This window comes from Mycteria americana, chromosome 8 (assembly GCF_035582795.1).
Source record: "Mycteria americana isolate JAX WOST 10 ecotype Jacksonville Zoo and Gardens chromosome 8, USCA_MyAme_1.0, whole genome shotgun sequence".
Lineage (NCBI taxonomy): Eukaryota > Metazoa > Chordata > Aves > Ciconiiformes > Ciconiidae > Mycteria > Mycteria americana.
In genome coordinates, this window is record NC_134372.1 from 6,900,590 (window position 1) to 6,920,507 (window position 19,918).

A 19,918-nucleotide genomic window follows, 5' to 3' on the forward strand; every position below is an offset into this window, starting at 1 on the left:
TTCAAGAAGTACCAAAAATTATAAATAGTATATTGGATTACCTGTGCAGTACCCTTCACAGAGTAAGCCTATTCCCAGAATCAAACATATTGTTCTTTGTGGCTGACCTCTGGTGCTGTGGCCAAATGCAGCAGATAAAGTAGTCCAGGAAGAAAAAAAGAATCTCTTTTTTAGGGACCAAGCCAGGTTCTTAGTTCAATAATTAGTTAGATATTCAATAATCACTTAGCTATAATCAATACCTGAACGGTTTGGAGCAACGGCAGCTGCCTGCCCGCTTTTGTCTCTCTGCTTAGCCCCCACTGCCACCACTTTACAAGGCTGGGAAACACAGACAGGGCCAACTTGCATGGATGCTAAAGAAGCTTACAGAGACCAGCTACTGAAGAGCAACAGGACTCTCCGTATCAAACTTCAGGCAACCTGCCCTCCTCCTATGGCCAATGCCAGTGGCGACGGATATTTTTCTGATCAGTATGACAGAACACCTCCAGCAATATTCACTAGGTGGTTCACCAAAAGATGAAGTTTAACAGAACTTTGCTTAGTGGTTTTTTTGAAAGGCTGGACAAAAGGCTGGCAAGGTAGCATGAAGCCAAATGGGCAACTTTATGACAAGATGCTCAATGTGTGACTCTGTCACTGTGTTCTGCTCCCTCATGACACTGCAGCATCACAGCGAAGCTGTAAGGTCACTTCTACTAATCAGAAGTACACAAAAGTGCAACTCCACTGAAGCACCTCAATGCAATTTCAAAACTTCTCTGAGTTTCCAGCTTGGTAAAATGTTCCAGCACTTTCTTTCCTTGTTCAGTTGCCCTCTTTGAGTGCTAACAACTCCTCCATAAAGCAGCCTATGAAAGATCAGAACCTCCTCAGAGGAGACAGGGGTCAGTCTATCTTCATCCCTTCTTTCAAAGGATACTTTAAAGCATCTCACGATTTGTCACCAATAGTATACAGGTCACTAAGCAGCCTCTATATATGAGGTTCTGCCTGTGACTCCACCTTCTCTAGTTAAGAATATGATGTCCTAACAACAAAATAAAATTTAAAATTCAGGATTTGGTAGACTCCTTGCAAATGTTGACAATGTATAAGCCAAAGCAATGGATTCAGTGGCGCGGAAGAGATATATAGAGGATTAAATTTGACCTGATAGGTCTCGGACATCAGTGAAAAGTGGTCTTAATATAAACAAATGTAAAATGAAAAGAGAAAAAAACAGCAGTTTCCCACAGTGGGATAGCTAGAACATACTGTAGGGCTTGGAAGCAGTGATTCAATATTCCAATATTATATCCTTGGGTTAAAGACTGCATGGAGTTCATTCTGGAAGTGCACTATAAAAACATTACCTAGGCACACACATTTCTTAAATCCACAAGTCAAAGCAAACACCTCTTTCAATCACCCCAAAGGAACACAAAATTGCCAGAAGCAGCTAAACCCTTCAAAAACCTAAGTATACCCATCACGGATGAATTTCACATTATGAACATCGTATTTATTCAATAGTTTTGCCAGTGGTGTCATGATTTCTACAGGCTTGCATGATAACACGAAAATGTCACAAAAATTACGTCAGAATGGTAATTTAGAGACAAGAATCCATGAGGCCTACAGTGAGCCCACGCTTTTGTGTGAGAACAAACAGCGCTCACAGCTGTGTCTTTAACCCATCTGCCCATTCGTGACCAAGGACTCTGAGAACCTTCAAAGACACCAGGATCCCTGGTCTCCTCTTCCAATGCATTTCACTATTTCCAAGTATATAAACAAATCCTGAATATATTACTTAACAAAATCTCATGTTAATAGTGCATATGCATTCACAGATCTTGTGTGTCCTGCTGCCTCCCAAGAATGAGTGTATCTCTTTGCAAACCATGGTAGCCTGCAATCCAGACTGTCGGAGGAGGGCATGTCACCAGAAGAGTGTGAAAACATCTAATTACATAAGGCCAGGTCCTCAGCTAATGCAAAGTGACAGAGCTCCCAGAAATCCATGGAGACACGATGATGCAGATTAGCAGAGGTTTGGCTCATTATAATTGAATAGACCCAACTTCTAATTTTCCCATCTAGTGACAGATCATTGGAATCCTGACCACCAGAATCTCAGAGGGCAATGGGGAGTTGAAAGGAGATTGCATCAGAGAAAGTAAACTCCAGTTTGGCTGAAAGCATATTTACAATCCAGGAGTTTCAATTAGCTGTTGCTGAATTATCACAAAAGTCTGTTGAACAGATGTGCAATTAGAGTTTTTCTCATGTTGCTCTCTCTCATGACTTCAGTTTTTTTGGTTGGGGGCATTGAATTGGGCATTTTGGGGTGTTTTTGCAAGTGATGCTAGTTTTATTGAGGTCAGAGCTAATAATCCCAGATAGGCAGAGAAAGCTCTCCCCACCATCACACCTCCAGCAGTGCAGCAGCAAAGAGAGGCAAGCTCACTAAGCACGAAAATCTTTCTCCTTTCTGGCCCCATCTTCATAGGAAGAAAGAGACAGAAGAGCTGTCAGAATGAGCCTGCAAATTCAAGGCAGCTGGAATTGCCTCATCCTCCTGGCATGGACAAGAGGAGGGTTTCTTCTGATCCCTCCCCCTCGCTTAATGCATCACCTCTTCTGTGGTGGGGATGTGGTGTGAGGCAGAAGGGGAAGAAGGTTTAGCAGAGCTATTTCAGTTTTAGAAGCATGCAGTTCTGTCCTGTTCCATCCAGCATACGGGATGTTAACAGCAATGGGAAAAGCTGCACTTGAGCCTCTCGTACTCACCTCCCTCACCACCACCACCGCACCAGGGGACAGAGAACAAGGTGAAAGACAAGGTTATGATGTGGAATACTCCATGGCCTGCTTTTTGTCCCAAATTCTTTGCTAATCAACCTGCCCATACAAAGCCAAATGAAGCCAGTGAAACTGAACACACTCACTTCAACAGCTTTGGAACAAACCCAAGGTCAGCTACTTGCCATGGGACCTCCCAGGCCTTCATGCAAAATGATGCTGGGCCATGACATAAAAATTTACACAGATCTATTTTTTCTGTGTGATTCTCTGTCTAGATAAATGCAAGATTATACTATATTTTCAAAGGTTCAGCATTTTTATTCTATAAGATGCGTATGATTATTGTTGGCCTTAATTTAACTGCAGTGAACTAAAAACTTTATTTTCATAGTAAATTCATTACCCTTTCCTACTGAGGACTTTAAATGAAATCAAAACATCTCATAAATTGTCTTGTCTTTCTTTGCTTGTCTATTACTTATCCAGACTGAGCTTCGTATTCCTCTTTTGGAGTGGTAAATCATCCTTTGATTAATCACATTTTTACACTTACTGCTTATGTTAGCCTTAATGTGCCATAACTTTGCAAACAAATGTAATATTGACAGACACCTCTAGCATGTATTTGGGGATTAAATATTTTGGTTTACTGATGAATGGTGGATCTGCCATTTTCACAATGAAACCTAAAACTATTAGGAAACTCTGATTTCAAGCTTTGCTATAAATCTGAAATCCATCCAAATTCATCCCTAAAACTTCTTCATCCCTAAGCTCTTTATTGGTGTTGAACTGAGGTGGTGTAAAATTTGTGCTTCTGGGTTTTGGGGGGGTTTTGTTCCCAATAGGTAAAAGACTGTGACCTTAGGTAGGTTCACACTGTTCTACAGAGAGGTGTTTTGAAAAGTTTCAAAGCCATATTTTTATCTAGCTATTACTTACTTTGTTTAAGTATATGAAAATTTTTAGACATTTTCAGCCTTGCAAGCTTCAAAGCCTGCCAGCTTCCAATATAACTCCTGTCACGTGAGAGGGTGTTGGCACGTGAAAGACTCTTGGCCCAGCTCAGCTGTCTTCATCATCAGGTAGTGATTTATTTCTCAAAGACTGTTTTTTAAATACATTCTGGTTTTCAGAATGCTTTCCAAACAACATCTCTCACATTCCTTCCACAGCTCCTCTACTTGGGGAAAGAAATAAGCCTAGCAATTTTAACACTCTAAAGAATCAAGAAGGATATTCTTCTGCATGTGAGTTGGATGAACATGATTTACCCAAAAGCCATGATTTAAAACAAATAAAACCACTATTAAAACAGTAACCACAGCCTGTGCTGCCACCTATCCTTAGTTAATCTCTGCATTTTCTGCAGGCTCTTTTTCCACTTCCGAACTATGGGCTCTGTCCTGCAAACAGGTCTCCCCTTCAACTGATGGAATGGCCATGGACACTGGCCCTTGTACCAGCCTTGGAAGCCACACACTTGACAATGGGAGAACATACAAAAGATGCATCTGCTTAGAGGAGGTATTGGATGTCAGTTCTGCCTTTTGCACATGGGGGAAATATCAGCAAACTTAGCAAGTCTTTGGAGTAAAATCTGTGCTTTCCCCTCTTCCCTTCTAAATTCTATCATTTTACTGTATTTGTATTAAAATTTAAATGGTTTATTACTATGTTTAGCTCTTGAAATATTTTTACTCCCAAGAAAATAAGCCTTTTCTTTCCTGTCGGACTTGCCATATTATTTTTACTTTCTCCATCCTATAGTGAGTACAATATTCATTATATCATGCCAAAAAGCACATGTTCAGAAGCACTACTTGAAAAAATAAACTCCTCCTACAGGCCAAATTGTGCGAGAGTAGCACTGAATTGGCAGTCCCTGTCCTTCTGGGTGCGTAGTGTGAAGGTGCCTTTGGATTAGTTTGCCTAAAGTGGCTAATGCATGCCCAGCAGACATGCTGAAAGCTGCTGCTGCAGCCCAGCAGCCCACAGGGCACAGAGGGAGGAGGCAGGCACGAAAGAGGGACAGCAGGCACAACAGCAGAGCAGACTGAGAGATCTACACTCAGGGCTCCTGTAGAAACATGCTGTATTGGATACAACATTCAATCACTCCTGCCATTTCGCGGGCTGCTGCTTGTAAGTACTGCAAGTGATGGGGTAAGAGAAAAGAGGTCAGGAAAAGCTGCTGGCCAGCCTGCTAGTTAGCCATGCAGTTTTTTCTCCTCCACATGTCAACTTCATTATTCTTACAGTGGTAGTAAATCAGAAAACACATTAATAAGGGCGTAAAGACCCAGGGCCTACATCAAGATGTGGCACTGTGCCATCCTAAAACTTCAGAAAGATATTTTGATTTTATGTCTGTTAAAGACCAGTCTAAATGTTGACCAGGTACTTCCTTCTAGTTTTCTTGCTTCAAAAATCTTGTAGTAATAGTTCACCTTCATTAAAGGGCAGTAACAGCAGCTACCTATAGTCAATACACCTAGTGAAGAGAAGTAACTTAAATGCATTAAATTAGCTTTATCTAGTTACAGATAGAAGGAGCTCTTCTTATCCACAAAGATACCAATGATGTTCATTGACTCTTTCTCATTACAGGATTAGCAGGTTTCATGCTTAATTTCAGTAGAAAATGGATTGTAATCTGTCCCCTGAGGTCCACTGGGCTAGAGGTTAAATGGTGGGAAAAAGTGGTCTGACCATGTAATGAAATTCAAACACAGAGGTGGCAACTACCGGAAAAGTTAAAGGGAATGACAGTATGAAGGAAGTTAAAGTAGCTTTATTTATAGTTCGCCACATCAAAAGAAAAATGATAATATTGTACTTCGTAGGTGTAAAAGTCAGAAAGTACCACGGACCCTGGGCAATTTCAACCTCTGCATTCTCCATGGAGAGATGCACAAGTGAAGAATTAATTGTATTTATTTATTTTGACAATAAAGATCATGAGTGCAGCAATAAAGAGGCAAAACATTAAATTTGACAGAAACCAATATAAAGGGAATAAGAAATAATATAAACCTGAAGGGAACACTGATAAACTACAACACGCTCAGGATACCAAGACCAAAGAGTACCAAAGAGTAACAGCAAGTTGTACAAATGGGACTTCAATTTTAGCAAGGCAAAGTTTTGGAAAACAAACACATCAGTAGATGCTGTCCTACAAGGGACATGAAGGGAAAAAAAAAAGGCAGGTATATAAATTAGTGGTCAGGGCAGGTTCTCCCTGTGGCACCAGAGAGGCTAAAATGATACCAAAGTTACCACATTCAGCGACTGAATCTCCCCCACTTGAGGGGCAGCCAGCCCATGTAACAGATGCCAGTGGACAAACTCTCTCAGAAGTACACACAAGACAGGAGAGATCCCCGTCTCTTGCTTTGTTTTTACCATTCAGCAACTTGCCTTTCCCTTCCAACTGCTTCTCCCACCCTCCCTTCTGCCATCAGAATGACTCTTCTCCTCCCCACAGCAGCAAACTCCACTCTTTTCTCTGATCCCATAATGCTCATGCTCCCCTCCAATGGAGGTGGAATTTTATTGCAAAGTACAAAAAAAAATCAAGGAGAGCTACAAAGCGGAACACCATCATCCACAGAGCAGAACAATTTGCTTATCCAAAGCTGCAGTTTCAACTTCTGATGCTCAAAGGCACAATAAATAGACCCATTTCAAAATCGGAAGAATAAGGATGTGGTTTTACAATACAGCTTAAGTCTATCTGTTACTGAAGGAGCAATCTCATTTTTCTCCTCAAGCCCAGCTAAGGGCATTTCCACGTTCATCCCTTTGCCTACACAAATGTCCATCTAACCCCAAAGAGAACCAGTTCAAGCAGCTAAACTGGCAGGCACTGGTTTGGCCACTCACCCACCCGGTTAACATATGGTGGAGCAAGACAAGCAGGGTGCCAGAGCAGGGGAGGAATGGGAGCACAGTACGAGGAGCAGCCAGGGGAACAGGATTACCCCTCTCAGTAGCAATGAGGTGTTAAGAGAGGCTCATCTGTACTGTAAAATGACACCTTCAAAACAACATACTTGGGGTGATTTTCACTGGCCTAGTGATTTTTGAGACTTCAAGAAACACAACTTACGTATCTCTGTCTTTTCCTTGAGGGAAACTCTTACTTAAAAACACTTACTTTAAACAGAAAACAGTTACTTAGAAGAAAAAGTTAAAAAATTGATGCTGAGATTCACACTTATGACTCCAGGAACTCCAGATATGAGGAAAGTACCAGACATTTTGAGACCTGGGAATAACTCAGAAGATCTATAGCAGAGACTGTGATTTAGATATGAGGAAGCAACGTGATCTTCAGCACTTGAAGAGGACACTCTTCTTTTCAATGTTACAGTTTAATAGAATGGTGCTGAAAATAGCGTGTGAAATGTGGGCCTTTCATTCTGCAGACTATTAAAACTGGGAACCTGCTGTGTCAAGACTCTGCAAACAAAGATGAATTTAAAACACACACAGATAAAGAGGCTAAAGAAACCAGATGTGATGTGTTAAAGAACTTACTGAAACTTTGGAAGAAGGAAAGCAATAAAGGGAGAAGGTGATTTGAAAAAGAGGGTGTGCACAACAGAGCTATTCCCGAGAAGCAAATGCAAGGTTGTGCAACCCCCTACAAAAGACTGAAGACCTGCTCCCTGATTCTCTGTTTTAATCAGACCCAGTATGAGAAATGTCCTAGTGTGCAATTAAGTAATGGCATGACCTGCTTACAAAGCAAGTCACCATTAATAAAAAGTGCTCAGAAGTAGGTCAAATAAAATACTAGTGTGATCTGTGGAGAAAAGGTCCTGTTCCATGCAACAGCTGGAATTCTGGTTGATCAAAAAAAATATTTTCCAACCCTCTATAGCAAAAGATAAACATGTAATTAACTCAAATTGTGGGAACGTCTTGCCATTTGCAGGAGTCTGTACTGTTAAATTCTCAGAGAATACTGGAACACCTTGCTGCACCATGAGGAAGCACTGAGTTGGTAGCTAAGTAAGCTAATAGCATTTTTCAAGGGACACACCTTTGGAAGCTGAAGAGGGACAGACTTCTCAAAATAGATGTTCTGCTTACCCCAGAAAGTAATTATGACCTTATCAAAATTAGTTACTATATTTGGATCTTTCAAGATGGAAAGTAGAAGGAGCCATTAGGCATATTTTTTTGGATGTACATGGTTTAATATTCTGGTTGAAAAATTAGTTCTTGTGTGGTCGAAGAGAATAGTACAGCTGAGATACTACCACAATGAGGACAATGCAACACAAGGTCAAATAGGACATAAGGAAATACCTATCTTTCATTCAAAGGCCTACAACATACCACAAAGATACCGGTTTTGATTGCCTGAGGATATTCTGTCCAGATGGTGTCCACCTGTATGATGTAGGAAATTACTTACTCTGCTCTCTGATAAAATGTAGGTGAGATGATCCATGCACAGAAGATGCAAAGAAAAAAATACTACTTACTGATGACAGAGTCTCTTTTAAGGACAGCAAAATGAGGATAATTTACTCCAGTTAGAGGCTGAATCATAGTGTTTACACTCTCTGTGTTTCATACTATAACATTTAAAAGAGAAAGTCTCTGCAATTTACACAGCAGAAGGGGCTGCCCAGCTAGGCTAGTGTTGGCCAGGGACATGAACAGCAGAAACCCAGAGAATGGGTTATGAAGCAACGTCTCTGTCCTGTGAAAATATAGGGATATGCTTGAGTGTTAGGCATCAAAATAGCTCCATTGCTTTCTGTCAGGCAATGCAGGTCTTTTGTATCATGTGTGTGGATGTGGATGTGCAGTCAGCCTCTGATTGTGCTAAAATTTACATACATGCTTGGCTTAAACATGTGGGGACCCCAGCTGAATTCAAAAGACCATATGGGTTAATGGAGATCCCACTCTAATCATCTGCAGAGGAAGGGCTGCTGTTTTCTTAAAGAGAATGGCTTTTAAATTTTGTTCTATACTGTCATAGGAATTATTTGCATTTCTCCTGCCACTGTATTATAGTTCTACTTGTCCAAAAAGAAAAAAGTCCACAGTGGTTTTTGCCATTACACAAAAAACAGATGGCAACTTTGGTTTGATTTTGTTTTAATTTAAAGAGAAAATGTTCCCAAATGAGAAGATTATATATGCCAAATTTTAATCCACTAAAAATGGATACAACCCGATCATAATGTAAATGCTAAGAACTTAGAATACAAAAAAGAATTACTGGAATTATTTGTAGCAGGCATCTGGTTTAACTGTCAGGCACTTGACCTGACCAGACTTTGAAGACAATATTGTGCTACCTTGAGTTCTGCTTTTTTGCTACATCACAAACTAGCATAATCCAAAAAACAGATAAAACAGAAACTAAACTAAATTGTAAATCCATATGAAAGCAGGAGCTGGATGTCTAAAAGGAAAAATAACACAGTTATATAAGCATGTTTGTCTTATCCTGGTGTATTCATTGTGAGCAGATCCTTCACTGTCTTATCCAGGTAAATTACATGATCTACCTAAGGTGAGTTAGATTCAACTTCAGCTCTGGGGCCAGTTCCAAGAAAGCATCTCTGTCAGGAAGGTATTTAAGAATATAAACTTAAAACTCACTGACTTCAAAGAGCTCAAGCTCATGCTCAAAGTGAAGCAGAATTATACTAAACAGGGACAGATTTCACAAGGTGTTTAAATGTCTTCAGGAATGCAGGGAACACAGTAGGAGGGAGGGGGAGAATATTCCTCCAAGAAGGCAAAAGGTGGGCATTTCACATGGGTAGCTGGAACTGCTCTCAGGAAACGCCATTGACTGAATCTGGAACCTCGGTTCCTACATCTACAATTTACATGATGTGCCTAAAATTAGATTATATGAATACTTCCCTGTAAAATAAAGACTGCAGAAAATAAAAATATTCCATTATCTTATTTTAAAACAGTGAGGAAAATACTAATAATACAAATAATATATAACAAAGCCTTGGGACAATCGACAGACATGCACTTATGTTAATAGTAGTCAAAGAACCAGTTAATTCCTGAAGATTCATGACTGGCTAGCAAAGTGAATGTATCACCACAAACCCACCCAGGTCAGCCCAGTACTACAGTTACTATTAGTATTGGGCATGAGTCTAAAAAGCATTGCTGGCTTCCCAAGCATTTCTAGAAGAAATAGCATCTGGGCAAGCAGCCAGCCAAAAGGCTTCTCTCAAATGGTTTGCAAGGGTTATTACAGTAAAGACTGAAATGTTGTAGAGCAAAACTCTGCCTATTGCATCACATAAGAAGAAATGCTTATGTCCGTTATACTAGTAAGGTGACTATGGCTTGGTACCCCAAGACACATAATGCTTACAGTTCCATAAGAAAACATACAACCATAAATGTCCTGAATAGCTTACTTTCTATATGTCCACTTCTAATAAACTCCCATTTTAATGACAATATAGTGACATTTTTGGACAGATGATATTTTAACTTTTAAAAAAGGAAGAGGATTATACTAATGAAGCAGAGCTAAGACATCATGTTGTGTTATTGAAACTGATGTTCCTCTATTTGCTTCAGTGGGTGCTAGATCATACTGATTATTCAACATGAAGCTGTGATCCTCGGTCTTTTAGGATCCTGTCAGTAAGTTTGACTCTGCACTGCAGCCTAATTTAATCATGTGCTCATTATCTATACCAGATGTGGTGTTTGTATTGTGTTTCTCCTGTATCTGCTTGTGTTTAAGCACACATTCTAGCCCACACACCAGAAATGTTACGAGGAGACTGAGAGTTTATGCCTCTGAAGTTCCACAACCAAACACTGCCACCCTGTCAACCTGAAGAAGACATTTTTGCCACATCTGCCTCAAGCATTGCAGAAGTATTTATCAAAATAAGAAATCCAGATGCATAAAGAGTTCTTCTACAACGGCAGGTTCATCTGCTGGGGTGAAGAAAGGGAGTTCCCATAGTTCAGGCAATAATCTGGAAGGACTGCCATAATCCTAACTCTTTATTGGTTTATGGCATTTTTACAGCCTCCAAGCACTTCTCCTTCACAACTAACCCTTGGAGAGGACAGCCAGCTCCCTCATCCTCCACCTGCATCCACAAGTAAGGATCTCGCGAAAGACCAAGAACATACTGAAAGTTCAATACCTTCCACCACAGGCTGCAGGCCACTGACAGCTGACCATGTTGGTTCTGCCCACTCAGTGGAAAATTAGTTTGAATGCTATCATGCCAACCAAGATGATACCAAGTTGTCCAGAGTCTATTTATCTTAAGTGGGAAAGCTTTCACAAAACTTTTTTTTAATATGGTAAAAATCACATCCATAATTCAGAGAGCTGTTAAAAAAAGCTATTGATTAGCTTTAACTTTCCAATTATTTGTAAAAACCCATTTCAGCTCTGAAAACACACCTAGATTGCATACTTCAGAAGTTTTCTCTTCATCTATCTCTGATCTGATTTTTAGGTCAATATAACTAATTTTGTCACTGACTTCTGTTATAGAAAACTGGGAAGACCCAAACTAACTGTGTATCTCCTCAGTCAGGGCAGTAGATAATTCTGTATACACAGTCACTGTACCTTTCCATTTTTTAGAATGATTGCAGATTAATAACCTTCATCATTTATAGTACAGTTCAAAAATCTGTTTGCAGAGCTACTATTTTCATGTAAATGCCTTCCAACAACTTCTCATTTTGGCAATACCAACACCACCAGGCAGACTCTTCTCAGACAAGAATTGGAAAATAAGACACAGTTGGCAGTAAAGTGCAAACCAGAGGGGATGTTCAGAGGAAATAACATCAGAAGTTGGCAAGGTGGCAGATGCATTCACTGACTTGAACCAGATTCAGTCAACAAAAGTTTGCAATGTAAAGATCAAACTATGAAACTTCAAATATTATTTCAGCCCTAATGTCTGGATGCAAAAGCTGGAAGCCCACCAGAAGCATAGACAGGTGTCAAACCACCTTCAAAAGCAAGCATTTCAAGAAAATACTAGGAATTAAATGAAGCAATTTTATAACAAACAACTCTAACACTTGTCAGTTGACAACTCAGTTGTCAGAGAGCTCCACCATCCCTATCTCTAGGGTAATCTAGAAATGGAGGTGGAAATACCTGGGGTATGTTAGGAACATTGGCCATAGCGTGTATATTGTTAGGCAACTGAAAGAAAATCCATGATACTATGGAATTTCTCCACTGAAGTAAACTAGGTGTGAAGAAAAAAAGTGGACATAGAAAACCAGTTGAGAATAGCCTTGTCCATGTCTTCATTCACATCTGAAATACCCACAAACCTGAGAATAACATACAACCTGATGATCTCTAAGAACGTCTTGCTAGCAATACATTGCTCCAGAGACTCTTCAATACTCCTTACAAACACAAGAATTAAAAAGGTAAACCGAGAGACAGTTAACTGCAGTATTAACTTCAGTGGGTTAGTTGCTCATTATTGCTGTCCATGAACCAGTGGCTTTTGGGGAACCACTAGTATAATTTCTTGGAGTTTGTGTAATTCTATTGCTATCTGTTTTAAATTCTCCCCCCACAAGAAAGGAAGAAACTGAGATGGAGGGAATGGGTAGAGATGGAACATAGTACCCAAGGGACTGGAGTTCAATTTGTTGTTCCACAACAGATTTACTGCACAATCTCAGGGAAATCATTACAGCCAGATGCTTAAAGGTATTGAGGTAATGCTTCCTGCAGGAAGGCTTCAGTGACCTGGGCAAAAACAAACATGGTCTCTGCAACATTTACAATGTAGATATGCACTGGAGGGAACAGTAAGCCATTTCCAAATGTATTAGCAGAATCACAGAAGTTGTAGTGCCATGCAAGAACCAGCATGACATCCAGATTAGAATATGGCAGCTCCCACGCTAGACCAACTCTCCTTCTTCTTCTAATGAAAACAAGAATGCTGGAAAGAGGCAGGCACACAGGTTGTGGATACAGGTTGAAAACTAAAATTCTTTTGGTAGCTTTCTGGATTCTAGCTATTTATGAGTGCCATTGAATTGAGGCCTAGCTTCATTCCTTTGCATTTGAGAAGTTACTTACAAATGTGAAAAGAGCAGCATTTTGTAAACACTTTGTCATTTACACATGCAACATGAGGCCTTGGACCTTTAGAGTCTTATCCATACTTTGGCTTTAACTCCTGTTACATTTTATCATAACTCTCTTCTCCAAATATAAGGAGTCCATGCTCTGGTTAACACTGGGAGGAAGAAGGAACAAGCTCCCCCGCTGCCCTTACCGTCAACACTTATGCTGATGAGAAGAGCCAGCACAAGGCAAGCAGCAGCGGCAACAGGATCTTACTCCACCTTTCAGCACAGATGAACAAGGAAGAAGAGCTTTGGCTCCACCCCAGTTCTGCAATGCCCAGAGCAAGTAAATTTTGCCTTACACAAAATGATCTGTGCTAGGTATGGGGAGAGCAAAGTACTTCTGCAACCCCAGAGACAGGCCTGCAGGCTCATATTCTGCTTTCTGAATCGCCCTTCTTGCTCAGTCCTGGTGCTCCTCTTGTCCTCAGACAGCTGCCCACATCAAACAACTGCAACATTAAAACCTGCTTCTCAAAACAGGAATGCACATGGCTAGGAGAAACCACAGGAAAGGAAAGAGTAAGGGGAAAAGTATTTGATTCCCTTCCATTCTCAGATAGCCAACATACTATCTCCACACATGTTATCTTCTTGGCACAGCAAATGAACAACTTTCTACGATTAAATAAATAGAAATACAACTGACTCATACTGGGTTCTTATGCAGAGAGCAGAATGCATTAAAATTAAGTAATCTCAAAATTATGAATTCTAAAGGGTATAGCAAGAAAATATAGCCTGGATAAACTGTTCTTATGAAAAATATAGCCCTTTCCTCACTAAACAAATTGCTGTGCAGTAATTAGTGTTCAAATTATAGTATGACAGGTTAGGATGTCAGGGATGAACAGTTACAATTTGACTGCTGAACATGCACTCCAGAAGAGAAAGCTGCAGCAAGTTTTAAAACACACAGCCTTGCAAAATGTATCACAGGAAGCTGTTTTGCTTGTAAAACTCAAACTCTTTTGCGACTTTCCATCAATCACTTGATTAGGCAATGAAACTCAGCCAGTGAACAGCTCATGAAAACAGACTCTGAACAATTTAAAATTTTGCAGGGAAGAAACATATCTTACCATCAAATTTGTTTCCAGAGCAGTCCCGCCCATTAGTCAGGATTAACTCTTCTAAAATTTCCCTTTGCAGACTGGAACTGAAAAGTGGAAGAGGATGCCGAGAACATGCCATTTCATCCTCTGCCTCAAAGCATCAGACACCTCAAGTAACTTTACCGCAAATCAACATAAATCCTGGCTTCAGCTGCACTGTTCCAGAGTAGCTACCACAGAGCATGTGCTCAAACTTCGAGTGCCACTGTCTGTAAAGAAGCGCCTGGTGCAGCGCAGCTATTCCCACACAAGGGAACATTAGTTAATTTGCATTCACAGTTACCATATGAGGTGTGAGTTTCTGACAGTCCACACATTTTATATTTAAAGACTGTAGGAAATTAATGTAATTATCTTTGATATAATAACAAAAGTAACTTACCAGCCCATCACAATTGCTGATAGCGACTGAAGCATTTGGCAAATCAGTGATATCCCCAACATAGAGGCAATTCCCATACAGAGGTTCAATGTGAGTCTCGTCAGAGTCCTCCTGCCATTCAACTGTTGCTCCAGGGGCCACGAGCCTGGAGTTTGGCCGCAACCTGAAGTGAAACTCTCTTCCAAAAACAGTGACATTGTAAAATATTTGCTCATTTTCTGCTTCATGTTGCAAGTCCTCCGCAGCTCTCCTGAAGCGTGCTTTTGGCGGTCCAGACACCAAGTGGGATAGGAACCTGCCCTCTGAATCGGTGCTGGTGGGGATGACAAGGCTGTACTCCTCTATATTCCTCAGAATTGAATCTTTACAGGGAGAAAGCAAGAGAGGAGAGAGATACTAGAACTAACCATATCCTGATGCCGCGGGATTTTTATTCCATTATTCATTAGCACGGCAGACACTTACATAAGGCAGATGGACACTGCACTCTGTACAGGCACTTCATTCACCGGCATGAGGTGTGCAGACTTCATTCAAACTTGCCTTTTGCTCCCCAAAACACCAGACGGCAGCGTGAGCCTCCCCACCCAGCAGGGACCCCGCACTCCTGCCCATGCAGCGGGGTCCTGCCACCCTTTGCCCACCCAGCCGGGACCCCCGCACCCCTGCCCACCCGGTCGGTGCCCGGGTCGCCGTGGGAACTTTGGGGCTACCCGGGTGGCCAGCGATGATGAGAGGGCGCTGATCCACTTCGGGACTGCTCGGAAGGGCAGGGGTAGGGGCTTGGTGTGCAGGTGGCAAGCCTGCAAGGGAAAGGCAGGTCCCTCAAACTACCCCCGGGGCGGCGGGGACGAGCCGACTGGTGATGGGGACGCCGTGGGCAGCGATCGGCAGCGGTGTCAGCGGGAGCCCCGGGAGTTTTGGACGGCGGCGATGGCCGGGGCGGGAGCAGGAGGAGGCAGACGAGCTGCCATGTGCTTCATCCCGCAGGGGGAACTCCAGGCACCGAGCCCTGCCCGGCGGGGCTCGCCCCCTCCGCGGGGCAGGCAGCGGGCGGCCGCGGGGCTGCGAGCACCGGCGCAGCCCCGTCACTGCCGGCGGGGCTGCCGCGTCCCTTCCCCGCTGGAGGCGCGGGAGCCCCCGTCCCCGTCCCCGCCTGCCGCTCGCAGGAAACAACTGGAAACCCGGCAAAAGTAGCCGCAGAAGAAGTTCACGGCGAGCGGAGAGCCGCGGGGCGACGAGCCGCGACTTCAGACGGGCGGGCTGCACGGCACCGGCGGCGGCGGCGGGGCAAAGCGAGCAGCCCAACGGCGGCGGGGCGGCCGCGGCGTCTCGGCGGAGACCTACCTCTGTCCCCGGGGCGCCGCAGGGCGCCGGCGGGCAGGGAGAGCGCGCAGCAGAGCAGGACGCAGGCGATGCCCGCGGGAGGGTCCATCGCGGCGGCCCCGGCCCGACGCGGGGGCCGGCGCCCGGGCTGCCCGCAGCCGGCCGAGCGCCGCGCCGCCCGCAGCCGGGGCGGGCCAGGCGGCAGCCCCGCTCCGCGCCTCTCCGCGCCGCTCAGCGCTGCCCCGCGCCCCGCCGCCCGCGCATTCGCCCAGCCGCAGCCGCAGCGGCAGTGGCGGCCGCGCTCCCGGCTCGCAGCGAAGCAGAGACACCAGGAGGCGGCGGGGGTATAATACTGGAAACACAGGGCGTGCAGGAGTGAAGTCAGGCTGATTGACAGAGGCGCTGCCACACGGCGCAGCCGGGCCGAGGGGAGCGGGGACTGCCCGCCCCGCCGCCCCGCCGGGCAGCCCCGAGCCCCGCGCCGCCCCCGGGGGCCGCCCGCCCCGCCCCGCCCCGCCCCGCCGCCGGGCTTCCCCGGCCGGCACCCTGCCGCTGCCGGGGCGCTGCCCCGCGCCGGGACGGGTTCTGGGAGCGGGGATGGGAGTTGGCCGAAAGCGTTCTGCAGCAAAAAGAAGTACCCCCAGCCGGGCTCGGGAACCCCCGGGGCGCTGGGGCAGCGCCCTGCCGTCCGGGCCCGCGGGCTGCGCGGTCCCGGCTCCAGTCCGTGAATTCACATGGAAACTGGTGGTCGAAGAAAACCAGAGCCAGACTAGGCAAACTTAAGGAACCTCGGCATGAGTTTTGCTGGAGTCTTGGGCTCCCGTTGAAAGGGAGGACCCAAATGGAAAAAGTGCCACCAGCGCAGGCAACCGTGATCAGAGATCCGATCGGATCCAATAAATTACTCTAAGCAGCCATCTCACGGGAAAAATTGTTTGGACTATTTGCTAATAAGACTGAAATTACTCGCTGCAAAGCCATCTTATGTTAAATATCTGCAAATGGAGAAATAGACCCTGAAAGCGTTCAGGAATACTATAAATACGATAGAGAAGAAGATTTTTTAAAATAATTAAATAACCGAGAGTGGCCTTTATGGAAAAAAACAAGTTATATTTGTTTCCATATGGCCAGTATAAATGCCATACCGCTTATTCCTTTCAGATAATGTATATATTTGCTCAGCTGTTACATTATTGGGATCATTTGCCGTTTTCACCACTTTAATCTTTAACCTTGTGGAGTCCTAATAGCCCTTCTTGTCCTCTCACTGTCCTCACCAGTCCACGGCCTGACCTACCGCAGACTGACTCGCACTGTATCTGCATGTCTTATACCCCTCTGGAAATTTGCATGCAATGGCTTCCTGCAGGAAGCTGGTCCTCTGCCAAGGAATTTTCCTGGGTATCCTTAACTATTCCTGCTCCTGTCTGACTAAGGGTCCAGTTATTACTTTCCACCCCTATATGATGGACACAAGTGAAGGGTATAGCAGAAAAAGAACAGCTAGCTAGTACAGCTGAATGCCAGTGACTAGGTTTTACGGACCCCAGGCCTGATCAGTTATGGCAGTAACTGATTTTCTGCTTGCTTCATTTGTTGTTCTGGTTTGGTTTTCCCATTTTTTAGGTTAAGGATAAAAAGGGAAACATTATTCTGAATAATGGAGTAGATCAATTCGTACATTACATTCAAACACCCCTTTACTTATCTTTTTAAATGACCTCTGCTTGAGATTGCTGTCTGCACCGGGCTTCTCCCAGTTCTTCCTTTTGGTTTGTTTTTCTGTTGGCTCATTTTTTGTTTTGTTTTGTTTGTGAGTCCATATTGAGCAGCTTCTCTTACTTAAAATCTCATATACTTTCATCAGTACACAGCTGGTAAAGTTCCAACTTCATTTTTATTGGACTTGTATTTTAAGCTGATGATGTGGCTTTTTTATGTTCCATCCGTCCCATCCTGCTCAAATTGAAATAACTTCTGCTCATAAACTTGAAAGGGAGAGGGGTTGGCCCTGTATTTGAAATCAAAGTTCTTGTTTGTATATGATGCCTCCATAAAAAAATAAGGAGACAGAGTATATTATAGAAATACAAAACAACCCAGTTCTGCTAATTAAGAAGGATTTTTATTCTTGAAAAAATTGGAGGTTAGAAAATATGCTTTAATATGGATAACAGCTGTACTGCAGAGTAATGATATAAACAAAAAGAATCAGTAACTGCCTTCATGTAGAAGTTTATTTCTATACAGAAACTGAGTTCTATGTGCACGTTATTACCTTATCACATGGGGCCAAGACCCAAAAGCTCCAAGGGCTCCAGGGGCTGCTGGAGCTGTTTTACAACCTTCTTTAAAATTTTCTCTTAAACAAAACCAAACTGAGAACAAGTGTCAAACAGTGGAGCCAGATCTGCAGTTGGTAAAAACTGTGCTTCCACGGAACTCACTGGAATAAATCCTGATTCCCCACTGAAGTCAGTGAGAGTTTTGCCATTTACTTCAACACAGCCAAGATTTTCTGCAATAGATTCACGATGACAATTTCGACCAACTGAGGATGCGCCACATGGCACAGCAATGGGCCCATGATCCTTCCGGGATCCATGTTTGACCCATGAGGAGGTGGTCCAAAGCATGCCAACCACCACAGAACCTGAATGAGTGAAATTCAAGAAGAGAAGTTCTTACATCCCTGCTCTTACACCACAATAGCAGAGAAATTCAGGGGAATACCCTCCTCAAAACTAGTTCTTCCCCATTTCCTAAACTATTTGCTCAGGATTCTTGACATGGGCAACCAAAGTCGCTGCCTGGGTTTCCATGGTAGGGCCTTGCCATGGCTGTCTCCAGCAGGATGCTTCAAATTTTTTTTAGAATGAACTGGAAAAACTCAACGTGAAATGTATGTACTGCTGCATTACTCATAGTCCACAAACCTCTAAATTGGTGTGAATGAAGTCACATCATGTTTATTTTATTAGAATGAAGGGAGGAGGACTAGATACTGCCACTGTGCTCTGATAGTTTGATCTGAGGGTACGCCTATGCTGCTGCGAAACACAACTACAATCACACAGATGTTTGCCTTTGCTGGAGACAGGCCTACAGAAAGGAGAAAATGATGCTTTGTGTCCTGAACAAATACCCAGTCTGAAGGAAAGGTGTTCTAGCAGCTTATGCTGAAATACCCAAAGTAACTTTAAACAAGCTAGCTGAGCTACGAAGAGCACTGTAACTGAACCAATATGGAGTTCAGCACAGACTGCCTGAGCATTTCCTTGGATTTACAGATCTTGTCCACACCAAGTTTGTGCTATCAGTTCCTGTTCCAGCTAGGGTACATCTGTATAAACTGCAGTCAGACCTTCCCTGTGGAGATGCTCTCTCAACATTTAATTTTGCTTAGTAAAATGAAAAGATCCTAAGCTTAAATCACCAGCTACTGCTATGAAAGTGTTCAAAACACTTGTAACTGTACATTGCAACAAGAAACCTTGTATCTGAGATTTCTGAGATCTCTTGCTGTTTTCAAGGGAAAATCAATCTTTTCCCTACGTTAGTTGGGCTGTGAGACGAGATGCTGGACTGCAGCACTGTGCCTCCTCCAAAGGGCACGCCATCACCTGAGCAGGTAACTTACAGTCTGCTTACAGCCCTCATGATCCAAAGCGATCCAAGCTCTTACATGAGAGGCTCCCTAGAAAGGAGAGTTCTCCTTTCTGACCTCCTTATGGGGAATACAATACCTTTCTGCAAAAGGACCGTACGTTGCCTGCTTTATGTTTCTTATGCAGATCACTGTCTTTGCTTTCACCCTTAACTGGTATGCATACTTTGTGGCTGTGCAACATTATAAAGCTTAATAAAAAAGAAGAAAAATTAATATAGTGTGCCAGTTAATTTCTTCCGCACTTGACATTTCCAGGATCTGTATTGTTTCAACCCTTTTGCCATTATGTGGCACTATTATATACTACTTAGAAAAAATGCATGTATTTAATGCTGATTTTGAAGCAGTGTATGCTAAAGAGCAGTAACTAAAACTGGAACAGTCCTGCCTTTTCCCCCCTTTACCTGAGCACAGTAACAAAACAATCCATCACACAAAAACCAGACCCATCTAACAATTAATAAATTACAA

General features: G+C 43.3%; 1 protein-coding gene across 2 annotated transcripts in view; it reads right to left on the reverse strand.

The window, feature by feature from the left end:
- Positions 1-16,218, reverse strand: part of ADAMTS2 (ADAM metallopeptidase with thrombospondin type 1 motif 2) — a 199,217-nt gene extending 182,999 nt beyond the window's left edge. Inside the window, exons 1-2 of one of the 2 annotated variants that reach the window (XM_075509370.1) lie at positions 15,796-16,218; positions 14,449-14,810 (exon numbers count right to left, since the gene is read on the reverse strand). In XM_075509370.1, coding sequence (XP_075365485.1) covers positions 14,449-14,810; positions 15,796-15,883 — 450 coding nt within the window. In that variant the 5' untranslated portion in view covers positions 15,884-16,218. Of the gene's footprint in view, positions 1-14,448; positions 14,811-14,913; positions 15,085-15,795 lie in introns of those variants that run through there. The other variant, XM_075509372.1, reaches the window with a different exon arrangement.
- Positions 16,219-19,918: the final 3,700 nt, after the last annotated feature.